This window comes from Gracilinanus agilis, chromosome 6 (genome assembly GCF_016433145.1).
Source record: "Gracilinanus agilis isolate LMUSP501 chromosome 6, AgileGrace, whole genome shotgun sequence".
In the NCBI taxonomy this organism is placed as follows: Eukaryota; Metazoa; Chordata; class Mammalia; order Didelphimorphia; family Didelphidae; genus Gracilinanus; species Gracilinanus agilis.
In genome coordinates this window covers 147,124,764-147,152,108 of record NC_058135.1, presented here as the reverse complement: position 1 = coordinate 147,152,108, position 27,345 = coordinate 147,124,764, and the positions used below count along the sequence as shown (strand labels likewise).

General features: G+C 36.3%; 1 protein-coding gene across 2 annotated transcripts in view; it reads right to left on the bottom strand.

Moving 5' to 3' along the window:
• Positions 1–17,123: 17,123 nt before the first annotated feature.
• SCLT1 (sodium channel and clathrin linker 1) overlaps positions 17,124–27,345 on the bottom strand; it is a 213,158-nt gene continuing 202,936 nt past the window's right edge. The window contains exons 19-21 of one of the 2 annotated variants that reach the window (XM_044681172.1): positions 25,643–25,721; positions 23,307–23,402; positions 17,124–17,186 (exon numbers count right to left, since the gene is read on the bottom strand). In XM_044681172.1, coding sequence (XP_044537107.1) covers positions 17,142–17,186; positions 23,307–23,402; positions 25,643–25,721 — 220 coding nt within the window. In that variant the 3' untranslated portion in view covers positions 17,124–17,141. Of the gene's footprint in view, positions 17,187–18,933; positions 19,329–23,306; positions 23,403–25,642; positions 25,722–27,345 lie in introns of those variants that run through there. The other variant, XM_044681171.1, reaches the window with a different exon arrangement.

Sequence of the window (27,345 nt, the reverse complement as noted above, 5' to 3'; positions counted from 1 at the left end):
CGGGGGGGGGGGCCGCAGGGGGCGCCCGCTGACCCCGGGGGGGCTGTCGGCTAGGCCCGAGCTGTACAGACACGTTTACTTGCACTTGGGACGACGGGTCGGTTCGTTGGGTTGTTTTTTCCCAGTCATTTATAAGTCATTGTTGTGAGAAGTTTAAATGTTTTTTATTTCCAGCTCTGTTGGGGAAAAGTTTCGCCCGTGTGGTGCCGCCGCCGCTGCGCTGCGTGGATGGAGCCTCGAGTCAGACACTAAAAGGGGGTGCGGTGTCGGGGCTCCCCTTAGCAGCCCGGCCCCGCACGGCGGATCGCCCTCCCCATTCTGCCCAAAGCACAAACTCCTGGTTTCCCGCGTGTACAAAATCAAACCTAGTCCTTGAGAAACTGTCATGCACCGTGTAGTGACCATTAAAGTCTTCTTGGATGACGTAGCCCTCCAGGTCCTACTTCTAGGCGGCCCGCAGGCTGGCCCCCACCCCCAGCCTCGCCGGCTCGCTGGGTGGGGAAGGAGGTCTCTGACCGGCCGGCTGGGCCCGGCGCCGCTGCCTTCGGCCTTGGAAATTCTGAGACTCTCTCAGGATGGAAAAGGAATCCGTGACGATGGTTTTGTGTCCCGTTAGGAAGGGTACTCGAGGTCCAAGTTCTAGTCATTGTCCCCCGACATTCCACCTTCCCCACAGTTCTCTCAGTCTGGCTTCCTGCGGGGCAGCGCTCGCGTCCAGCAGGAGGGAGGAACTCAAAGGCCCGGCCATCAGGTTTGCACTAATGGTAGATGTTGGGGAATCCCAGCTTCCAACACTAAAGGATTCCTTTGAAAATAATTAGTAATAATAATAATAATAATAATAATAAAGGACCTAGCCAAATAGGTTCAATATACATATCTATATTTTTTGAAAAAAAAAAAAAGGCAATAAGTTGCATTTAGCTCTTCCTTCAGACCTATGCAGGAAAGAGACTGCATTCTATCCTGGAATAGATTTTGTAGCTGACAAGAGCTGAGACGGATTCATAAGTTGGACTTTGTCATGGCAAACGGCAATAACTAGTACTTAAATTATCAGCAATAATCATCAATTTAGCATTTCATTTGAGTGACGTTTTGTTTGTGCACTCTGCGTGGTGCCTCTGTAACGAGACCATGGGTAGCGTTAGGGTCCGGTCAGTTTTCTTTGGGGTTCAATGTACTTTTTGTAGCTCAGATTCAGAGAAGAGCAACAAGGCTTAGAAATGACGGGCACGGGGGACCCTCCCCGATGCTCCCCAGCTCCCAGCCGCTGCCCCCCAGGCTGCTCCCGAGGACCTCAGACTCAGTTTTCTTATCCTTCATTCCTGTACACATCTGCCTCTGCTAGGCAGGATGCAGAACTCTCATGTTATAGATGAATGGCGATTGACTTCTGCAGTTTACTTCCAAGTCTTCCGGATGGTTGTCAACAGAAAAGGCACACTGAATGCCATCTTGCTATGCAAGTTATCAAAGGCATCCCCATGCTGTTACGTTTCCATATGCTCTTCACTTTCCAAGGCTGTTCTGATTGACCGTTGGGAAGGGGGAGCAGAATGAGCTGAAGTTAGACGGACTCGAATTGTTCTTGAAATACAGGGGGTGAGGGTGGGGGTGGGAGAAGCTTCCCTGGGATAGGCATGTTGCAGATATCAAAGGGGGGTTTTTGGTGAAGTGGAATTTTCTGTTCACTTTTAGGAGGACTTAAAGCAGGGTTTTTGTTTTGTTAGTTTTGTTCCATAAGCCCTTTCCTGGGAAAAGGAGAAGGTAGATTCTAAGTTGATTTAACTTTTGACTACAGCAACATCTCTGGGTGAAGGCTGAATAGATAGAGGGATATTTGAAAAGCCATAGAAAGAAAACCTAAATTTGATGCTAGTAATGACCTCTCACCATTTTAAGAGGTACCCAATTCATTTGCACTATTATGAATGCTAGTTTTGTGCAGAAATAATGCCTTATCTGTTTTATTCCCCATATTTAGGTTGAAAAGCTTTCAAATGTTCCCAAGTTATGCTGAACCAAAAAAATTAACAAAAAAAGAAACAAAAAACAAAAAAAGGAAAAAAAGGAAAGAAAAAGAAAAATCACAAAAAGCTACCCCATGCTTTAAAAAAAAAAAAATCCTGCCCCAAACTGCAAAATGGGATAGAGCACGATTTTATAACAGTTTTGATAAGCTGTGCAAGTTAGTTTCATGCCATGCTTGGTACTCTGTTAAGGAAGAATCCCCAATTATGGCATCAACTAACCCAAATCACCCTTCATGCATTCTGTTGGTAGAGAACCATTTAATGACACCCCCATCCTTCCCCCTCCTCAGCTTTACCTTTCCTCGTGCATACTGACCAAGAAATATCTTTCATTCTGATCAGTGTATTATGTCAAAATGTAGGCTAGTTAAACTTTTGTAAAGTTGCCTGGAATGTCATGTTAGGTTATAAACAAACAAAAATCGAAATGAAGGGTTATATATGTCATGTACAAAACTTATTTTAAAATGGACAAATCTGTCATTACATTTGTAATCTTGTACAGAAAATTTTTCACTATGTGCCTAGCTTGGTGTCCATTCAGCTAAAATTTACAAAAAAAAAAGGTGCATGAAGAGAAAATCAGAAATTAAAGAATATGTAGAGACGACTATTTTATATTACACGGCCCAATCCTGTATTTATTTCTCTTCCTACCCCCTACCCTTCCTTCCCTTTTGAAAATATTTATAAAACTAGTTGAAAACAGCTGTATTTTTTTTTGTTGAAATATTTAGTAGAATTGTGCCTTTTTGTCTGTATGTGAATAAATGCTGTACATTTTGCAATACATTGAAAGTGTTCTACTTGGAAATTTGCCTTTGTTGTATCTTGATGGGAGTTCATTGCTTAGCAACCTTGAATCAGTCTTACATTGTTTGTGGACATTTCTCATCAGCCCAGTGACTATATCCCAAGTAAGACTGAGTAAGACACAAAAACAAATGCTAGAAATATCGCAGGGAACTTATTGGCAAAGTTGGGTAACATCTTCCACAGGCTTAATTTCTGGTTCTTGAAGACTCAGCAGGGGAAAAGGTTTCCCTTGTCTCCTTTTCACCTGGAGAGTTCGTGCTGCCCAGTTTCTGAGCTGGAACAGGTTCTCTTTTTCAACATAACAAATTCAGCTTGGGATCTGAAAAGGATTTTGCTAGATTCTGACATGGTCAGCAGCAGGAAGGTTTTTGCTCTTCATTTGAACGTTAGTTGAATCAGTCAGTGGACTTCCTCTGAATGGTGACACTTTGAAAGCTGTGAAATGAATTCCTGGAAAAGCCAGGTCTTATGGCTCCTAGGCCAGGGGCTTTTCTACTTAGCCCTACTGCTCAGATGGAAACTGGTTGGCAATTAAAAACACCGGTTTTTCTACATCTTATTTTGTTGTGAGAGCAGCAAAACTACTCCTGCCCATATAGACTCACAACTAAGAACCATGCTAACCAATTTATTAATAACCTAGTAATAGAATATTAGGGCTAGAAGAGGCCTTAGTGATAAATTTTGTCCAGTATTATTTTATAGATGAAGAAACTAAGGTCTAGAAAGGTAAAACAACTTATAAAATAATAATCAGTAATGTAAGTTGACTTTCTTGTTTCTCAGTTTAGCTTGCTTTCCACTATTTTCAAACTAGTTTGTGGTTATTATAAAAGTGGCACAGGCTAATTTGCCTTCAATTTCTTTCTTCAAACCCAAGATGATTCATTTGGGGAAAAAAAAAAAACAAACATTTTTTCCTTGCCCTATTAGTGGCTGATTTCTTCAAATTTTCTATGTCCCTGCAGGGCTCCTGGGACACATAGCCAGGAATCTTCCCATAAGGCTTTGAAAGTTGAAGCACCATAATACTTCCCTAGAGAAATGAAGTGCCTGTGAGCAAGAGGAAGGAATTGTCATGGTTAATTTTGCTAAGATGGAGAATGGAGCTCCAGAGAATTGCTGTCACTTTTTACTCTAAGTCACTTGGAAAACTGGCTCCATTCCACCTCTAAGTCTTAAGCCTTCTGTAGACATCTTACCACCATTAACTTCAAGGTTGAAATCCTTAACCACATTTTCCTTTGACACTGGAGATAGTATATTATGGGTTCCAGTTTGGGGTACAATACTGATTACTTTGGTCAGGAGAAGAGAGTGAAAACCAATCTCATGAGACAAAGTAAAACTCCTTTTTTCATGTTGATGATGATGACCATGATGAATGATGAAATCATAGAGAGTTATAGGACTATAAATGGAGGCAAGCTAAAAATCTGACTCCAAATTTTTTAAGAGTAAAACAAAAAAAATGACCATCTAATAAATCTGCTATTGATAATCTTTGAAAAAGTAAATAAATAAATAACCTAAGAGGAAATTAAGATGAAAACAAATCATAGAACTAACTATTTTTACAGTGCCAGAATACTGGATTCCATGAAGCTGAATATTCTATTATACATATGGACTTTAGAAAAATACTAAAATACAGAAATAAATCTCAAAAAAAGCTTCAGAGATCATAAAGTACATCCTATCATGAACAGGAATCCTTTTTCTATAACACCCTTTAATAAGTGGTTATCCGGACTCTGTTTAAATACCTTTGAAGATGAGAAACACCAAATATCCTAAGGCAGCCCATTCTACTTCTGGAAAACCTACACTTATTAGTATATTTTTCCTTGCTTTGAGACTAACCTGCTTTGTGACTTCTTTTTGTTCTAGAGCAAGCCAAATCCTTTGACATGATAGTCCTTCCACAACATGAAGAAATTTATCCCATGCCCTTTGTTTATGGCTAAACAGCCCAGGTTCCTTTAACTGATTCTCATGTGGATGTGGCCAACACTATACAACACAAGCAGCTCTAAGCCTGAAGCCTTGAGAGGCGGACTGACTCAACCAGCAACTGACACGTTCCATGTTTTGTCCTTGGATCTAGTACTTACCCCATCCATCTAGTACTGATTTTCCTGTTTGTTTCAGCCCCTTGAAACTCTAGCACCAATTGACTTGACCCTTTGCTTGTTTGGATGACAGCCCAGACCTTAAACCTCCCAGAGATTGTCCGTATCATCCAGGCCTGAACTCTTGTCCTACAGACCCTCATAAGTCAACTCTTCCTGGGGCACAGTATGGCAGCCTCGGTCTGGAGGAATTCTAGTTTGTCACTGTCCTTTTAAAAATGTATTTGGAACTGAACAAAATTCTCCAGATGTGCTCTAAGGTCGTGTACATTTCCTTCCTCATTCTGAACTAAATGTGTTGGGTTCTGTGTTGCTCTGTTGACTCCTATTGACCATTCAGATATCTTAACATGAATTGTTGTCTAGCCCTCAGCCACCCTCTGCTTGCTCCTACCATTTTGGTATTTCTATAGGTGAATTTTTTTTTTAAACCCTTAACTTCTGTGTATTAGTTCCTTGGTGGGAGAGTGGTAAGGGTAGGCAATGGGGGTCAAGTGACTTGCCCAGGGTCACACAGCTGGGAAGTGTCTGAGGCCGGATTTGAACCCAGGACCTCCCATCTCTAGGCCTGGCTCTCAATCCACTGACCTACCCAGCTGCCCCCTATAGGTGGATTTTTGAAACCAAATATACTTTACATTTACTCCCATTCTTTATGCACTAGATTTGCTCAAATTGTTCTCTTATTGATAACTTGAGGTCCTGATCCCTTTTCAGTGTACTCATTATCCTTCATCTTCAAATTTTAAAAAATCAGTTACATTAAAATTACTCCTCCTTCCCCTCCCCTCCATTAGAGAAGGCATCATTTGACAAGAAGATAAAGATATAAACTATGTCTTACTTTTTTCTATCAGTTCTCTCTTCTGTGTTGGGTACTTTAAGTGGCAGATAAATGTGGAACAACTCCAGGTTGATTCTTAAAACATTCCACTACAGATTTTCTTCTCACTTAAAATCCATTATCAGTATTTAGGGCTTGGTCATGTCTATCTTCTTGCCCACAAAGATGTCCACAGTGAGAGTTTGTGAAGAGGTTTGCTGAAATCCACTTATATCTACCTATTTAGCATCACTTAAAAAAAGGGAATGAGATGAACCTTTATGAAATCTATCATGGCTCTTAGAGTTCACTTTCTTCCATTTAAAAATGTTCAGAAAGTAATTAGTAAATATTTAAATTTTTCCTCTGGAACAAACCCAAGCAGTTCTCTAGATGACAGGATTGATTCCAGTTTTTTTGGAAACTAGAAAGCCCATTACCTGTCCTGTCATATTAGTCTTGTACTATTCCTTTAGTAACACACAAATGTAGTTCTGAGTTTGAGTTAAAAAAAGTGCCTAGGCTTTCTTAAACTTATTTTGGGTTTCATCTTCTTGACCACTTTTGTTCCATCTTTCCTAGTCCAAAGATCATTTTCCTTGCCTGAGAATGCAGAGAAGCAAAGAGATGTTCTCTCATTTTGAGTAGGTTGCTCTTTATGTCTCACTTTTCCCAGTTAGGTCAATATCTTTTACATTCTTTCCCCTCAAATTACCTAAATAAAAAACAACTCCACCCCTTGTTTTCTTTAGCGTTCATTGCCAACTTCAGCTCACTGATCTTTAATATTCCTAAGACTGTTCTCACAGAACTATACCATACCCTTTTGTATTTGCTTTAGCTAGCTAAGCATTCTTTTTTTTTTTTTTTTTTTTTTAAACCCTTACCTTCCTTCTTGGAGTCAATACTGTGTATTGGCTCCAAGGCAGAAAGGTGGTAAGGGCTAGGCAATGGGGGTCAAGTGACTTGCCCAGGGTCACACAGCTGGGAAGTGTCCCAGGCCAGATTTGAATCTAGGACCCCCCGTGACTAAGGCTGGCTCTCAATCCACTGAGCTACCCAGCTGCCCCCTTAGCTAAGCATTCTTGCTTCTGCCTTTGGCAAGTGTTTTGGACTTGTGATTTCACAGATATAGAGGAAAAACCTTTTGAGGAAGCTCTCTACTAATTTGCAATTTATAGTATTATAGGGTGCCCGTAAGTGACTTGCTTAGGGCCACGTAGCCAGCATGTGTCAGAAGTGGGATGTGAACTCAGACTTCTTCCCTAACTCCAAAGGCAGCTCTGAATCTACCACACCAAACTTCTCTTTAAGAAAAAAAATGTAGCTGGCTGTTAAGTTCCTGCTGTATTCACAATAACATTTTTATATAGCCACTTTTTTTTTCTCATCAGAATTGTCTAAATTCCATTCTTACAAATTTTCTGTCTTTCCTGGTCCAAATTCTCCTAAGGAATTTCAATTAATAGAATCCTAGCTATTTCTCTCAACTCATTTATATCAGACTCTGTCTGGCTTCTCACAATTCCAAATTTTAAGATGTAGTCATTTCTTAAGGCTGCCAAAATTTTTAGTTCAGCAACCAGTTTCTTTCCCTTGTTCTTTCCATTAAAAAAAATCAGTTTATCATTGGCATTTAGTTTTACATTTTTTTTTTACCATAATGCCCTCAAGTATAGGTAGAACTAATATCCATTTTATAGATTAGGTGGGCAAGTAACTTGCCAACAGCTCCACAGTTAGAATTAGAACCAGGACTTGAACCCAAGTACTCCTCACTCCAAATGTAGTACTATTTTCACCAAGTCAAATGTCCTTTTGGAAATCAACCATTCTGTTTAAAATAAAGGTCCAATAGATAGTTGCAGTTCCCCTATTCTGACTACATTACAGGTTTGTGATTCTCCACCCTCCCACCCCAAACTGAGCAAATGTTTCCTTTCACTGGACAGTTTCTAGTATAATCTAGACAACAGTGTGTCTTTTTTCCTCCCTCTGTGGTTCCTCACCCAAATTATCTCCATCATGCCTATCCCCTCTGGTTTGGCGATTTACTTACCGGTCATTTTATGTGTATACACATGAATATGTATGTATAAATATTTGTATACAACTTATGCATATATGCCCATATACATACACACATATCTACACAACCTTTGCCTTTTCTTTACTTCTCCCATGACCACCTCAGGCTACCCAGGTCCCCAATGCAGCAGTGAATAGCAGTTGGGGTGATGAACTGGGGGCAACCACCAGATATAAACCTTACAGTGAGATGGAGGACTGCAAGTCCTTACCACAAGCTCTCCTGTTGTATCCAAAAGTGCTTTTAGGACTTACAATCTGCCCTGTGGTTATACCTTCCAAACCCACGGCCAGTGTCATTCCACCTGCTTGCTGGTGCACCCTCAGGTCTCAGAGCCTTGTCATTAACTTTGCTGCTCACCTCTCAGGACTTCATCTTTTCACTCACCTAAAACTGAACTTTTACACATGTTGTTTCTTCCTACTATAGTACAAACTATTCAGAGGAGGGACCGCCTCACTTTTTCTATTTGTATCCTCAGCACATAGCCTAGTGTTGGGCATATCTTGCTTTTTCATTCATCCAGCTATTTACTCATACATTCATGTAATTGTTTTTTGGAATGGAGTTTACATTCCTATCTCCACATTCTATTATGTCATCACATCCAAACAAATCTCAGTGATAAATATAGTATTTGTCTCTTTGTATTAGGCTCTCTGGCTCATCTTAAATATTACTCATACTTAGAGCATTTGTTTAAGGGCATTTGAGGCCATGGAGTTTCTTGCTATTTCTATTATTGGATATTACTTCTTGAAAAATAGTGGCCTTCACTGATTTTCTTAAGTCACAACTGCTATTCCCTATGGTATCAGGTTTGGCAGTACATGTAGGCAGTTTCTCTCCTCATCCATTTAAAATTCTTCCTGGAAAAAATGTTTATTTTTTTTTCCACCTCTCTTCAGATGTAGTTCATCTCTGATCAAGAATGCATCATTCCTCTATCTTGAGCCTTAGCCCCCAAATCCAAATCCTATTCTTAAAACGCCATCTTCTTGACCAGCTGTGTACTTTTAAAATCTCTTTTCTGAGGCCACTGGCTTCAACAACAAAGACAAATAGTGATGGACACACTATTTCTGCTGCTAAGGTCTTCAATTTCTTGTCCGGAACTTCACAATCCATGGCAATGCTTTCTAAGTTTATTGTGGCACTAAATAACTTGTTCTCATAATAATTATAGTGGTGCAGAAAGCTTAACAAGTCTAAGGAGTCTGTCTTGTCCCAGATACATGCCTCAGAGAAGGGAGCATACCACCTTCTACTGTTCATATCAAGTATCCCCCCAATAGGGAATCACCAACCATTGATTTGTTTCTTATTCTTTTGTCCATGATTGGATGGTTTTTGTCTTCATGGCATCTTATATATTCTCGTCATCATTTCTTGAAGTATGAGAAACTGTTTTCCCAGCAGAACCAGCTGCAACTTCTCCAGGGAAGGCTTCAAACCAATATTACATAACTCAAAGGCAATGAATCTATGACCATAACACAATCATTAAATTGGCTTGTGATCAGTTTGATTCCTTCCCATTAATCAATTTTCTGGAAAATGGAATAAATGGTTAAATAGTATCAATTACTAACACACAAAAGATATTGCTTCTGAATAGTTAAAAACATTTGTCTATTTCTATATCACACTGCTATTGAGAGTGTGATGTGATATCTAGTGTGATGTTAACATATAGAGAGGTAAACTGTCCAAGATGTCAGTTTCTTGTTGCCAGTACAAGAATTATCCTTCATATTTCCACTCTTATCATGTATACCAATTAAGAGGTTTCCAAAAATTCTTGATGTGGATATTATTGTATCCATTACCAGTTGTCATTCTGAATCTACATGGGAACTATTTCCAAATCTGAAACTCCCAAATCGAATGATCGGTTTTACAGGAAAGGTCCATGGTATCTCCAGGCACTCCTTTGCCACTACAACCTCATACTCATTATAATCTGAAGATTTTTATTGTCTATCTCTGAACAGCTAAAGCCAAATACGTCTTTGTACTTTAAGAGGCAATAATCTAAGACAAACACTGATAATGGGGACAAGGGATATGCAAAGCATAGAATCAACATTGAATAAGTATATAAATGTGATATTTTTAAATCAAGGGATAACTTTGAGTTAATGAATATATCAAAACACAGGAGTAGATCTATAGATAATTCACCATCATTTCAGAGTTTAAGAAGGCTTTATGGAGGAAGGAGGTTGAGATTTTGGTCGAATAAAAGACTTTTAGCATTTGGGGGACAAAAGTGTTAAATATTAATTTCATATAGTATTAGACAGGATTTGATAGGGAAGTTTGAAGTTTGAAGTAGTTTATATAAAAATATACAATTTGGTCTGAAGGGGAAGGTGAGTTTTAAATGTGGCTATCTATTTATCTTCTCTCTGTCTCTCTCTCTCACACACACCCGGTAACCAACCAGATATAAGAAGTGAAAATAATTGGCCAGATATTTAATTATTCTTTTCATATGAATAGCTATGAGCCTTTGGTTGTAGCTAAGCATTACTATACTATTATTTTATGCTCTTGTATGTTAATTTATTAACTAGGCCAATTTCACTTGGAATATGAAGAGACACATTAACAGATATAGAGGGGAATACTGGAGATTGATGTTAACAAATGGTAGTTCTTTTCTCATGTCTAATACTGTGTTAGAAAATTTTAATCAAAAACAATTTACTGTATTTGTTTTTTTTTTTTTTTTTTTTTTTTTTACACCCTTGTACTTCGTTGTATTGTATTGTCTCATAGGTGGAAGATTGGTAAGGGTGGGCAATGGGGGTCAAGTGACTTGCCCAGGGTCACACAGCTGGGAAGTGGCTGAGGCCGGGTTTGAACCTAGGACCTCCTGTCTCTAGGCCTGGCTCTCACTCCACTGAGCTACCCAGCTGCCCCCCAATTTACTGTATTTGAAAAGGACTTTATACTTTTTTTTTTTTTTATTTTAAACCCTTAACTTCTGTGTATTGACTTATAGGTGGAAGATTGGCAAGGGTAGGCAATGGGGGTCAAGTGACTTGCCCAGGGTCACACAGCTGGGAAGTGTCTGAGGCCGGATTTGAACCTAGGACCTCCTGTCTCTAGGCCTGGCTCTCAATCCACTGAGCTACCCAGCTGCCCCCAGGACTTTATACTTTTAAAAACACCTTAAAATATTTTTAGATCATGACAACAACTCTGTGAGGGAAGTTTGATTTTTTTTTTTACATTTTCTACAGGAATAACTCAAATGGATTTCTGATCTCATATATTTGATTATCAAAAATGCAGATCATAAGCCATCCATGATTGCCCATTCTGTGTGATTTTTGACTGTGTCCTCTCATAACTCTGATATAGAGGAATCAAATTAGTGGTCTTCCTGATATTTGAAGATACCATAAAAATACTTGGGCTGTCCACTTCTCATTTTGGACTGACCAATGCATTTTTTCTCAATTACTTATTTTCCTGGTGACATTCTTTACTTATTTTCTTCAAAATTCCATATTTGTTACGGGATGCAGGTTTATAGGTTGCATACCTGGCAGAGGCATCTCCAATAGCTTCTAATCCTCATGGTCAATTACTTGAAGATTGGATTGTTCCATGACTCATTGCCACATAATACTGGTAGAATATGGGCTTTTATTTCATGGAGAATTGGGGGAGAGTCATTAATGGTGCTTTGCAATTTCCTGAAAGCAATTCAGACCACTCTTCTCATCTGGTTTAATTCAGGGTCTGATTTGTCTTTCTATTCATACTATTTGTCTTAGAGCTCATGCTGATGTACAAGTTTCTCAGGTTGCTCATCTACTTTCATGTCATCATTCAGACAAGGAATAAACTCATATATTTATTTTTTCCTATGAGGATGACTGGACCACATTCTTCCAAGAAGTCAAAGATTTCTTCCAGAAGGCTCTCCAATGTTTTCAGGCTTGATACAACCACCGCAATGCTATCTCTGAGCATGAATAGCTGGAGGACTCATCATCCATAGGGAACTCCTTTTTAACCAGAAATTTGTGCTGGCTCTCATCCACCACAGTGAATAATTTTAAATCTATTTTGTGCTTTTTTTAAATGGTGATATTTATTTATGTTGAGTCAAGCAAGGTTTTCTCTGCTGCTGTATATTTTAAGGAATCTTGAAACTTTTTTATTTTTGCATGGGAGTCAACTTGTTAGAACACAGCTTTTAAAGCATTTTGCTTTACTAAAAGCCTGACTTCCCTATTAATGCCCAGATCACAGATGCAATCAATTCAAGAAGATGATTCTAATGAAAAATGTTTATGGTTAGAAAAGGAAGCATATTGATTGGTAGATGCTCTAGTCTCTGTCTTTTCAGTAAGGTAAGCAATTCCTTTTCCTCTCCCTCCCCTCGTACCTTTGGTATTCCCCTTCAGATACCTTCTGAATGAATTTCTCAATGCCTTCACAATACATATTGCCTCTAGAACAAATCTCTTTTATGTACCTTTGGTTTAATCCAGCTTCTTTTCATGTCTTTGTTTTCTTTAGTGACATTTCTCCCTCTTCCATAAGCTACCAAGCACTGGGATGTTGAAGTTCAAGTGTTGTGGCTCACTGTCCTTGGTTGTAAAAAAAAAAATTATCATACATTTTTGTAGATGAGATCCCAGCCTAGAGACAGAAGGTCCTAGGTTCAAATATGATCTCAGACACTTTCTCACTGTGTGACTCTGGGCAAGTCACTTAACTCCCATTGTCTAGCCCTTACCGCTGTTCTGCCTTGGAACCAATACACAGTACTGATTCTAAGATGGAAGGTAGGGGTTTTGAAAATAAACAAATCTTTGAAGATCTTTTCTTTTCTTTTCATTGCTCTTCAACTTTCATCCTCAAATTTCCTTTGGATTTGGATTACTTCACTTGGTTAGGTCTCACCAAGCTTTCTTTAGACCAGTTTTTATCCTCCATTACTTTTCTATTTAATGATGCAATACTATTCATAATACAGTTTCATTTTTGTCTTTGTATCCCAGGACCTAGCTTGGCCTAGAATAGGTGCTAAATAAATGCTTGTTGATTGGGTGATCTTCTATGCATTTTTTTATAAAGATGATTCTATCAATGACCCAGTTTTTGATAAGGCAGAAAACAAGTTATCTAGGGAAAAACTGTATTTGATAAAAAATACTGGGAAAACTGGAAAGCAATCTGGCAGAAATAAGACTTCAGACCAACACCTTATACCTTATTCCACAATACATTCTAAATAATACCTGGCCTTGATCAAAATTTAAAAAAATATATTAGAAGAGAAACAGATTATATACTTTTCTTAAATATGGGTGAGAGAATTATTTTTAAACAAGAGATAGAGGCAATTACAAAAGTTAAAATAAATAATTTTGTAACTGAAAAGCCTTTGCATAGATAACATCAATTCATCTTGGAAAAAGTAGACAAATGGGAAAACAATTCTCCATATCAAGTTTCTCTGATAAAGGTTTGGTATGCAAGATATCTAACTATATATATATATATATATATATGTAGTCTTCAATATGTAAATGATCAGAGGATGAGAATAAATAGTTCTCAAACTGCAGAGTATTCATAACCACATCAAAAAGTGTTTCAAATCATTAATAATAAATGCAAGTCAAAACAACTCTGATATTTCATCTCATATCCTGCAAATTGGAAAAGTGTCAAAAAGCAGGGTATTGGGGAAGGACAGATGGACATGCTAATACGTTTTTGGTGGAGTTATAAAATGACACAATTATTTTGGAAGGAAATATGGAATTGTGAAAATAAAGTGACTAAAATGTCCATACCCTTTGAACTGGAGACTCCATTACTGGGCTTAAGCTCCAAGGAAGCTATCAATCAGAAGTCCCCATATCCTCCAACAATATTTACAGTAGAACTTTCTGTGCTAAGAATTGGAAACAAAGTAGATGCCCACTAACTAGGGAATGGCTAAGTAAACTTGTGATACATGAATATAATGTAATTTTGCTGTGTCATAGCGAAATGTGATGAATATAGAGATGCATGGAAAGATCTTTATGAATTGATGTAGAGTGAAATTGAGCCAAGAAAATAATATAGAGGGTAGCTGTAATGTAAATGGAAAGAGCAACTAGATACCATAAAATCAAAAGTAAATGTCACGAAACTGTAAAGATCAAGCAAAATTTTAATGAAGAGATGACACCCCCAAACTACCCTTTGTAGAAGTAGGAAGTCTATAAGTGTTCCATTGCATTTTTCTGGACTTTTAAAATATACTGGTCAGTTGTACCATTATTTTTTCCTCTTTAAAAAACTGTTACATTGCATGGCTCTCTGGGAGAGAGAGGAAAAGGAATATTTATAACAATTATAGTGATGCAAGAAACAGTATCAATAAAAACATTAAAAATGATTAATTTGCCTGACTGCTATAAGTCTAGGCTCTTTCAGTGTCATAATGGCAATTGCTTAACACTGGTTAAACTTCTGAGAGGCAATTTGGTTAAGCAGCTGTAAGGCTGGCCCTGGAGTTGGAAAAACTTAAGTTACACTGTGAGATCCTGGAAAAGTCACTTAACCTTGCAGAATTGCAGGCAACTTTCTTATATTTAGTAGAAGAACTGCTGATCTGCATTGGTAGAAGGGATTTATTCAGCCATGAGTTCTTATAAATCACTGAAATCACATGTTAGACTAAACTCTAATCTTCCCTCTCCTCCCTGAAGAAACGCAACAAATAACTTACGAAACTCGCATATTCTGTGCACATTTCCTTTCTTCATTGGTATTTTTTATCATAAGAAATCTGAATAAGACAGGATTTGAATTCTTTCAACTGTACACTATATGCCTTTTTCATTTTATTCTAGTTTTGTCTCAATTTTCACCTTTCCTGTAATAAGTTGATGGCTTAACTATACAGAGACAATTCAGAAATGGCTTCCATGTTAGTAATAAGAAATAACTAAGTTAATTTTTTAGGATGTTGTTTGGGGTTCCATGTCCATTGCCTTTTTTTTGAATAATTTTTTTTGAATTATTAGTCATATATAGACATGAGGTTTCTGTATATTCTGGAGTCCTTTGGTCTTTCTCATTCCTTTTATGTTATATTTTTCATTATATTTCTTCCCATCTACACATACTATTAAAATTGCATTGAAATCACCAAGTATTAAAATATTTTGATTTAATTTGGAAGGTCTTATCAAGTTCTTGGAAGAATTTCTTTACCTCTTCATTCTCTGCAGATATCACTGTTACTACAGTAACTGTAACCTCATTAGCAATGCAGTATGAGATGGCCAGATGTGCCATGAAGTGACATTTCCTGTTGTGAACCATCCTTTGATTTAACTTTAACTTTTTCCCTTCCTTTGGTTTCATCCATAACAAGAATGCCAAAATAAACACAATTCAGTTTTGGCAGTTATATGTCCTATATAAGTAATTAATTCTAGTAAAATGTTGAACTAGATGGATGCCATCTTGTGAAATGGTATAGTAATGTGGAATATTTATAGCCCAGTTGATGGCTATTATATATGGCATTTTTGTTTTTATTATTGCTATGTATAATAGTTTACAAAGCACTTTCATATACATGATCCCATGTGTTCATTCATTAAATAGATGGGATGGACATTATTAGCTCTATTTTTCAATTGAATGGATGAAACAGCATTTATTAAGTCCTTATTACTAGTACTTTACTAAGCATGAGGGATACAAATAGAAAAGCAGAGCCATTTCCTACTCTCAAGAAGCTCACATTCTATTGGAGAGATAATGCTTGAAGGTTTCAGTTGCAAGTCAAATGGAAAAGGGGCTATTCTAAGTCTTTAAGGTACAGCAAAAAAATGGTAATGCATTCTCTTTAATGTCATTTCCACTGATTAAAAAAACCACTGGTGGAACTATTTGACAGAGCCAAGGACTTTGATGACAAGAATATTCTTTTATGGATCTTCAGTAGATGTGGCTGTCAAGAAGGCAGCACCTATAGCAGTTGTTTGTCTGACATGGTAGATGACTGGTTGAGCTTGTCTGAATGTGCTTCTGATGATGTGATTCTGTTTTGGGCAAGCAGGGCTTCATTACCTTCTGGTGGCTAAACTTCTGATTCTCCACCCTGCTTTTCAGTTTCTTTTGATGTGTTTTCTTCTCTCTTTAGAAATTAAGCTACTAGAGGGCAGATTCCTTTGCTTTTTTTTCCTTTTCTCTCTGTCTCTCTCTCTCTCTTTTGGCTTCTATTTATGTATTAAGTACTTAGCAGAGTGCTGGCACATAAGTGTCATCTGCCTGCCTGCCTGCCTCCCTGCCCAACATATGGTGTCTCCTGGCTCTCTCAGGATGCCTGTATATTTTAGCTGTGTGGTCTTGTCTGCCCCACAGGTAGCAGGAGGTCTGAAGTCAGTGAGTATGGCTGGCCCTTCTCCACAGATGCTTCTTCACTGGATGATGGTTGTGCTGCAGGGGGTTCAGAGAGGTTAAGTGAGTTTCCAGGTCACAGGTTGCAGGTCACAAATTTCCTAAGTGAAGGTGGGGGGTGGGTGGGGAAGAAGGATCTAGGATTCTGTCCCAGGCCAGTAGTCTTTCTACTTCATCACCTAGCTTACCAGGATGAAACATCCCATTAATCCACAAACATTTTATTAGGCACCTATATGTGCCAGGAACCATGCACAGCAACTCTAATGCTAACTGGCACAAATGCCACACATATCAATAGGTCTGTAAGGACAGAGGCCATGAATAGTACTTCTGCCTATGGCATTTTTGATTTAATTTTTTTAAATATCAAAGTATACATATGTATATGCACATATACATATAAAATAATTGTCAAAAGGAAATTTAGAAAAGTAGCTCACCAATGACTTGCTAGTCAGGAGAAAAAAATATCTAACAATACAAAATGAGATTTTATAGTAAAATATAGGAATTGCTTTCCCACTCTTTCCTGGCCTGAGAGCATGTGATGTTTGTGAAATGTACACACTACTGCCCACATTTGATGGATGGCAGATAAATAAGGTGTTTTATACTTAGTGTAGCCATATCATGTGACTTCAGAAGGGAGATTATTCAGAAGTCTGTTGGTTACCCTGTTATGAATATTCATATACAGAGGAAAAGGAGGCAATCATATCTTCTTTCTTCATTCAGGGAGACACAATAAAGTAACATGAATAAATAAAATGAACTATTTGAGTTGTCTCCGTTTCATTTTCATTTCACTTCCTTTTTCTCTCTCCTGTCAGTATCCTCGTCTCCTCTTTCTGAAAGGAGTATACAAAATAAATGTTATTGTGAGAACAAAAACAGCATTTATAATTTTAAAAAGAGTTTTTAGAAATATCAAATCTTCACATAATAATGTACTTTGGGGAAATAGAAGTAATTATTGGTCAGATTTTATTGTTAATACTAGCACAAGATTGATCACCTCCATCAGGGGGCCAGAAGGGCAGACACTTATGCATAGCATATTTTGACCTACCATTGGAGAAGGCTGTGCACAAGCATATGAGAAGTCATATTCTCATATCTATGCATATAGAAAACAAATAAAACTAGAGATAGAAATCCCAAAGAATCTTAAAAAAAGGGAGTATAGAGAATGTAAGAGAAAAAGAGAGAGAGGAAAAGAGACTAGAGGAGAAGGAGGGAAGAGAAAAAAGTGGCAGAAAAATTGTGGGGGTGGGGAGAGAGAGAGAGAAAGAGAGAGAGAGAGAGAGAGAGAGAGAGAGAGAGAGAAAGAGAGAGAGAGAGAGAGAGAGAGAGAATGTGTATGTTTTAGAAGATGGAACAAGTATTATTCATGAGCAATGAGTGGAATTAACATCCTATGACCATAGATTGAAATCTGTAAGAGCCGTAGAAGGGAGAACACTGAAGGCCAGAGAAGTTACAAGCCTTGCTTATGGGGGGAAGGGATGGGGGAGAAAGAAAGTGATAGAGGCCAGATTTAAAGCCATAATTTTTAGACTTTGAACCCTACATAGAAACACAACTTTCACATTGAATTGCCTTTGAATGCAGTCATAGAAAGTAATTGGTTTTAAGGGCATAAGTGAAAACACTCTTAAAAATTGAAATCATTCAATAGTAGGGAACTAAAGAGTACATTATTGTTGCATTTATATGCATGTGTATATATATATATATATATATATATACACAGAAATTTTTTTGTTTTTAAGGTACTTTAGAAACCAAAATTCTGGGAATAAGATCTATTATTTTCACCAACAGAGAAAACATCAGAAGGCTGAAAGCTAAGAAGAAAAGGAAGATGGCATCTGGATTTAGAATACAAACTCCTGATCCAAAACTTAGGCCAATGGCAGGTCTTGTGCATGGTTTTGGCATATTCTTTCTGTTACTACTTATTTGAAGCTCTCAAGCTAATTTCTCTTATGATGTTTTATGCCAATCAATTTTCAAAAGTTGTAAGGTCCAAATGATTGATTTGAAGAATTCAAAATACTTACTTTGTTTAGAAAACAATAAATATTCCAAGATTCATCAAAACTGAAGTGATACAGCAATACTAACACTGGTGGCATACTAACTAACTTGTAACCAATTTGCAAATGTGAACTTTCAGAAATATAATAACCAGGAAGTACTATGATAAAAACAGAATCATATATAGAACAATATGCAATAGTGAAATAAATAAGAAATGCAAAGATTTTAGATATAAACATAATGCTTAAGTGACCTTAAAACAGGCTCAAATGATCACTATTCCTTTGCGTAAAAGTCTCATATCTTAAAAATCCTTAAGCAGCAAGTCCTAGAAATACTGGAAATGAGTCAGAACTATAAACAAATTATACCAATTATATATCAAGATGTATGACAGCATCGTTTTAGAAAAAGGAACATTTATTACAATTGGAAAGGTTCACTATAGAAAATAGACATTTAGGAAATATGAAAATTATGAGTTATGATCATTTGTGAAGTTCAAAAATTCTTGAAGGTAGAAATATTAAACTTCTAACATTTTCTCAATTTTTTTTTTCATGATTAGGGTTTGTAATAAACACTTCATATTTTGAGAGGGGAATAAAGGCAAGTAAACAAATATAGAGTTTCATGAAGGGAATGAACTCTTCTGAGATGGCTTTATTCTCCACTGCAGTTCATTATGGGGCTCTATTTTTGTGATGTCTTTCCTTTACTTACTGTGAAGATGTCACTGTTTGGCTCTCCCATCCCCCCAAACAGGAAACTGCTTTATGCATAAAGACACAAGCCTAAGCATATGCTTCAGGGTTACCATTCCAATATACAGCTACTCTGACAGCTTTCCCAACTAAAGGGATGTGAATGAACGATGCATATTTTTAAATATTTTCCAGATCCATCATGGAGGCTGCTTTTCTTCTCTGTACTGTAATCACACTGAGCTGCAATTAAAACAAACAATCAGTAAGCTGTTCCTTTTCCCACAGAAAGTTTTAGTTTAGCAGAATAACAGAAAAGAAAATGGATCAAAAACTTAGAATCAATATTGTTATAAGCTTTATATTCCATGGCTTTTAGAATGTTTCATATCTATTTTTATTATTACAAATTTGAATTCAAAATGTTTGATGTATTAAAGAAATGTTTCTCCAAAGTAAGAAGACATTCAATAGTGAAAGGTGATATACCCAAGAAACTCAGAAAACATAACTACAACAACCACCTTATAAACTATATAGACTACAAACTAAAAAGGAGTAGAAAAATGCAGTACTATTATTCAAAGATCTAATATGACCATTTGCTATGTCGGTAAGGCTCCAGAATGTTAAAACCTAAAAACAATTCTTTAGCTTTTTAATCTATTAATTTTAAGTTCTTTATTCAGGATATTTTGGTTTCTTATTTTAAAAGAAATAGACTATCTGGAGTTGAATGTTGGGGAAAAAAGGTGTATATATGTCAGAAGAAAGGAATATTAAAATCAAAGGACCTAGATTATTTAATGTAGAAAGACTTAATTTAGTTGTTTCCAAAGAAGTATTTAAAATATTGTCAACCTTGAAAAACACAGAACCACTAATGCAGTTACAAAGAACATATCTTTAATCAGGGCAAGGGAGACAGAGTTCTTATGGCCACCACACAGAGCCAAGCTCTGGAACTCTGGGAATAATGTCTCAGGGAAAATGTACCACTATTGGGATTTTCCATCATGGGGATTTCCAAGGAACTGAAGAATTTGGGGTCTTTATATATACTTTGGGGAATAAAAGAAAGGAAGGACAACTGATTGGCTTACATGGAAGCTAGGGAAGGAGGATTCCAGAAAGGGGTTGAACTACCTGATAGAGGGTAGATACAAAGGAAGAAAGTTCTAAAACAAAAGGGTACTTAAGACTAGACTATATACAAGAATCCTATCTGGGTTGGGATCATTGGGTACTTAAAAGGGTCAAACCCAGGAATCCATCTAGGATCAATCAGTGGTGCCTGAGGGTTTCATAAAACAAAGTGGTCAATAAAGATTAACTACTTTTCATCCATACTAAGAATACTATAAGCTAATGTTGTTCAAAGAAACCCTTTCTCTCTAGACTAGGACTTTGATAAAACAGAACAAAGACTCCCACAAGGAAAAAGCTGGAATTTTTAGCTCCAGATATTTGAAGAGAAACATTAGTATTGCCATGGAGCAGGAGATAAAATTAACAAGATCACTTGTATTTTATAAGTTAGTAAGGAGGCAAAGTGGTATAATAGAATGAACACTTGACTTTGAATCAAGAGGCCTGAATTTGAATTCAAATACTATGATTTTGGTTAAGTCACTTAATCTCTATGAAATATAATTTTCTCATCTGAAAGAGTAGGAGAATAATTCCTGCACTATCACACACTTCAGAGAGTTATGTTAAGGAAAAAACATACATAAATTTAAGTTATTAAAATAACAATTTTCCTAGTGTATCCTTTCCCCCAAAGAATTCAAGATAGCACAATGCTTAAATAGATTGTCTTTTTCAACACAATCTTTAAACTCACAGAATTTCAGAATTGGAAGCAACCATCTAGTCCATACCATTACAGAAAGAGTCTGAACAAGACAGACCATAGACAAGTGGTCATGCAGTCTTTGCTGGAAGACCTTCAGCAATGAGGAATTTAAGAAGTCCAGTTAGTAATTAAGAAATCAACCTTTATTGTAAGTCACCCCATAATGAAAGATTAAATTAGTATTTAAATTGTAGGAAGTCTCATGGTATATGTAACAAGGATGACATTACTTCTAGGTATAAACTTTTATGTTCCATCATATCCTGAAAATTTAGTTGAGCTTTTGCCAACAAACTACCCAGTACTGGTGCTGTTAATTCATTAAAAAGCATTCACTGAGAGCTAAGTGAATAATACAAACAAAAAAAATCCCTGCCTTTTAGAGTTTGCATTCTAATGCCAGGGACAATGTAAAAAAAATCAGGTATGGCAAAAGATACATACAGAACAGATGGGAGGAAATCTGAGAAGGAAAGGCATTAATTAGTAGCTGAGGAAAATAGGAAAGGCCTCTGGGTCTTGAAGGAAGTCAGGGAAACTAAGAGATCACAGGTAAAGGGGCCAACATTCCAATCATGGAAGACAATTTATATAAGGCAAAGAAATGGGATATGGAGTGTTATAGTCATGGAACATAACGCTGACAAACAGGATAATGTGGTTAGATCCTAGATTGTGTGATGGGGACTAAAGGATAAGATGGTAAAAGAAGAAACCAAGTTAAGAAAAATTTTAAATGTCAAATAGGAGTTTATAGTTAATACTGGAGGTGATAGGGAGCCACTGTAATTCAGGGAGGAGAAGGCTAATATGGACAGAATTACATTTTAGATCTTTTTCTTATCATGTAATCATTTTAGATTATTTTATCTTGACAGCACACAGATTGGAGTAGGAAGACACTTGAAGCTAAGATACCTATTGTGATCATCTAGGGGAGAAGTGAAGAGGGTTTGAACTTGGGTGGATGCTGTATGAGTGGAGAGAAGGAAGATATAATATCACAATATAATAACACAATAAGATATATTGTGAAGTTAGAAGCAGCACAATTTGGTAACAAACTGCATTCGTGTGATGAGTAAGAGTGAGAAAATAAGTATGAGATCAAGATTGCAAACTAACAATGACATAAAGCTGGTTTAGGGGAAAAGATAAGGAGTTCTATTTTGGACATGTTAAACTTTGAAATGTCTATAGGATATCAAGTTAGAAACATACAAAAGGTGGTTGTTGATACATGACTGAGGCTTAGGTGAGACACTAGCAATGGAAATATAGATCTTAAATAGAGATGATAATTGAATCCATGCGAGTTGATAGGATAACCAAGTGAGATAGTATCCAGGAAAAAGAGAAGGGGGATTAGGATAGAGCAGATAACCCACAGTTACTGGGCATGGCATGAATGAAAAACCATCAAAGGAGTGAAAGAAAGAGCAGTTGGACAGATAGGAGAACTAGGAGAGAGAGTAAAGTCAAGAAAACCATGATAGCTGAGAGTACCCCAGATGGGAAAGTGATCAACATTATCAAAGGCAGTAGAAACATCAAGAAAGATGAGAACTGAGAAAAGAACATTAGATTTATCTCTTAAGAGATTACTGGTATCTCTAGAGAGGACAATTTCAGTGAAATGACAAAAGCAGAAGCTAGGCTGTGGAAATTTTAGAAGAGAGTAAGAGGAGAGGAAGTGGAAGCACTAAGTGTAGACAGCCATCTCAAGGAGTTTAACCATGAAAAAAGAGATATCAGATGAGAGTTAGCAGGAATAATAGTATCAAATAAAAGTTTTAAAAATTAATTCCTAAAAATTTAGCTTCTATCACAGGGAAATGTCACTTCAAAACAAATGGTCCTTCATAGATGAAATTACTTAATATGTAATGGTCTCTGAGGTTTCCTAATCATGTTTTATCATCTCAGTGATTATTTAAGTAAATCTGTTTACCCAGAACAAATGAGAGGTTCTCCTTCCAAAGGCCAATTTTTTCCACTTAAAAAATTCATTTTTAATAAAAAATGAACACATAGTTAAGAGCTTAAAAAGTATCTAATCTTAGGTTTATAAATGTGATAGCCTCACACCTTCAGGTTAGAAAGACATTCCAATTTCATAGTCACTCAAATGTCCAATTTTGGAGACAACTATTATAGAGTATATGTTTGAACCAAGTAATCTCAGAAGTCACCAAATTCTTTAATTCTCCAAGTTTGCTAATTTTCAATGTCAAATGAAGGTACCTAATTGCTTTAAGCAAACAACCAGCCACTTCTTCCCTAGGGATATTCAAAACATTTTTCTTATTCATGTCCCACTCAGACTATTTTATTCATCTAACAGTAATGAACTTATTCTCTACCTGCTGAGAAGCTGAAGCTGCTCTCTGTTCTGCCTGACACAGGCGTCTTTGAAGTCTGTTGGTTTTTTCTTGATGTTCCATAATTATCTTTTCATTCTGTTTTAGGGAAATAATGTCATAGAAACATAGGCTTCTGTTAACACATTCCAATGTAAAATGGAGAAGCCTTAAAGGAATCTGAGTTTGAGTAATGCTGAATTTGGACACTATTTACCATTTAAAAAAAGCAAAAAAAAAAAAAAAAAAGATAACATAACGTAGCTTCCATATTTAGGATCAACTTTTAAGTCAGATTTTAAATTCTAACTGCATAATTTTTTTCTGTACATAAGCAACCTTCCAACAAAGCAAGTTATTAATATTAAAAGCAAATTGGCAAAAATGTAATTTGAAAGGTTGACAACCAAACAAAATTACCTTTAATTCTTGTACTGTTAATCTTGATAAACATGCTTTTAAATCTTTGTCAAAAAAAAAAAAAGGAACTTCACCATCATTTGTGTCCAATAGATATAAGATATTTATTCTAGAAATCCTGATGGAAATATTCAGCTTTCCCTTACATGAATACTGATCCAGCTATGAATGAGAGCCTTTTAAGGCATGGGACAGTAGGGGGGGAGGTTTTAGAATTCAAGTCTGTGTGTTTTTTCAACAAAACTTTACTAGCAAAATGACTATATTTTAAAGTCAATAAAACCATTTGGCAAAAAAGTTTCAAAAGACTCGTGGAATACTATATTGCTGGTCAGTTCAAAGAATCTCTTGGGTTGCTTTACATTAATTCCCTTTTACTTAGGAATGACATACCTGAATGGTTGTAACTGCTTGCCACCTGAAGTAGCATTAATATAATGGACTATGGAGACAAATCATTCTAACAATTCTTCCCGAAATTTTTGGATTTTAGGTTTGGCTGAATGAGCCTATGCCAAGCTGTGTTATTGCTGTACCGCATCTGTTACTTTATATTTATCTACTTTAAAAACTAGATGATGTTTTCCTCAATGAATCACAATCTTGGTTGGCTTGAGTAGAATAGATGGCATTCCTTAATTTTAGTTTCCAAGCAGAAGAGAACAAGGAAGGAGTTAAAACTAAGGAATTTGAAGCTTGAATGAGCTCATTTCTGTCCATCAAAAGAAATCAAGAGATTTGATGAACCAATAACATAATTTATATCACTATAAGAGGGAATGACAGGAGGTAGATAGGTGGCTCAGTGGATTGAGTCAGATCCAGAGATGGGGTTCCTGGGTTCAAATCCAGCCTGAGACATTTTCTACCTGTGTGATCCTGAGCAAGTCACTTTATCCCCCATTGCCTTTCCCTTACTCCTCTTCAACATTAGAATCAACTGTATTGATTCTAAGATCAAAGGTAAGGGCTTAAAAAAAAAGAGTGAATGTCATGTCTAATGCCAAATATTGGTATGATAATCCTATGTACATAAAGAAAATCCATCTCCAAGCAACTTGAGAAGAGGTTGCCTAAACATGCTGTCACTGAATTTCCATTACTGCTTTCTGTAACTTCCTCTGATTTCCTTTGCTCCAAAGTAGAACATCTAAATAAGCACTAAAATATCCTAAAACATTTTAGTTGGCTTCAATCATCATCCAGAAATTGCCTATTTAATTTTTGTTCCATCTGAAAGACTCTCAGATAAGCAATAAATTCCAACTCAATTTTACATATTAAAAGACAAAATACATTTTATTTAAACTTTCTGTAGATCTGGACAAAAATATTTTAATCATAAATTCTGTATTTTTACTGTTATTGAATAAAAAAAATTTGGAAAAGCCATTTTAATGTAACCTTAGACATTCATAGGGTTAAATGTTTCTCACAATGTTCCCTGAATCATGATACTATTTCTATTTATAAAGATAAAAATGGAATGTTACATTTTATTATTTATATGAATTCAAATTTTATAGCATATAACAAATGCAAATAAGATGGTGGACTTTTCAAATTCTGATTTATTCCTATAATAAACATTCATATCTTTATGGACATTGGCAAGCACATAATTCATTTGAACTTGGCTCAAGTAAAACTCTTTAACATGAATATATGTATATTTTTAAACCCTTACCTTCTGTCTTGGAGTTAATACTATGTATTGGCTCCAAGGCAGAAGAGTGGTAAGGATGGGGTCAAGTGACTTGCCCAGGGTCACACAACTGGGAAGTGCCTGAGGTCACATTTGAACCTAGGACTTCCCTTCTCTGTTCTCAATCCACTGAGTTACCCAGCTGCCCCCTAAACTCTTTAACATGAATATTGAGCAATAAAAGAAGTATCTCCCATGAAAATCATTATCTTACCTCAACTACTTTTTCATTTGCTGATTCCAGCTGAGAAGATAATTCTTGGGTATGAAGTTTTTGTCTATTCAGCTCACTTCTATCAATCAAAGAAATAAAGAAATTTCATTAAGATAGTCATTTTATATATAAAGAAATTAAGTATTATACTAAGTCATCTGTGGATAAAACTGATTGCTTATCACAAGTTCCTTGTAATATCAAATTTAAAAGAATTATAAAGGTGTATATCATTTGCACACATAAATATACATATATGCAAAGTATAGTTGTGTTATTCTTAAAGTGGAAAAGCCTGCACTGTTTTAGCAATATTTCTCTCCTAGGATATTATCAATATTCCTCTTCATCATTATGTTTTAATTGCATGTGCTATGCTTTAAAAGTGTGAATATGTTCTGTTTGCTTCATTAGACCATCTGTTTGCTTGGGACAGAAGTCATATTCTTTATTTTGAAGGTCAGGTCAGAAACATTATAATAGACTTTAGACCAAAACAGACATCCAGAGTATCACCCATCCATCTATCCATCTATTTATCTATCTATCTATCTATCTATCTATCTATCTATCTATCTATCTATCTATCTATCTATCTATCTATCTAATATAAATATCTCTCTCTATACACACATACATACATATTAATGGGATATTTAGAATAACCTTTGAACATCAAATATAGCAAAACTGAGTTTATAGTTTTTTAAACTATTAAAATAGACATTGATTCAAAATTGTTTCGTAAAAGGCATCTTCAGACTAATATATCACATCATTTTAACTATAGCGGTAAACTACTTACAGATGGCAGATACATACATGTAACTTTTTTTTTTTTTTAAATCCTTACCTTCCGTCTTGGAGTCAATACTGTGTATTGGCTCCAAGGCAGAAGAGTGGTAAGGGTAGGCAATGGGGGTCAAGTGACTTGCCCAGGGTCACACAGCTGGGAAGTGTCTGAGGCCAGATTTGATCCTAGGACCTCCCATCTCTAGGCCCGACTCTCATTCCACTGAGCTACCCAGCTGCCTCCCATACATGTAACTTTTAATATCTGTTCATATGACCTTTTAAAAATCAAAGCTAAAATTATTTGACTTAACTTTCAATTGAAGTAAAGACTTACTTTCAAACTACTTGTAAAAAATTTATATCTAAAGTGTTCAACCAGTCAGGAAAAGCATTTTGACTGAAGATCACACTGGTTAGTGCTAACTTGAGAAATAACCTGTGGGTTTTTGGTGATGGAATAAGGACAAGAAATATTCTATGGTATTTAAACTCAGCTGTTAATCTGTAGTTTTACATAGCAAAATGAACATAGTTTGGAAAATTCATGGGATTTAGAGCTTGAAGAAACATAGTTCATCCAGTCATATTTTTAATTTTAAAGATAAAGAAACTGATACCTAGAGAAGTAAAGTAACTTGCCCAAAGCCATGAAGGTTATATAAGCTAACTATGAACCCATATCTGATTGAGATTCCATGCTCTTTTAGAACTCATTCATTGCTATCTACAACTGTACTATGAACATAACAAAGGATGCTGATTTATGAGAAGCAGCTGAAGAAATGACTATTTGACCAGATAACTTTTTAATTATGGCATTAAAAATGAAACAGAATTGGGTTTAAGAGATGATCTTGCTTCATTCTTTGGTCAATAGAAATAATTTTTACTAGAAAGCCAGAAAGCTT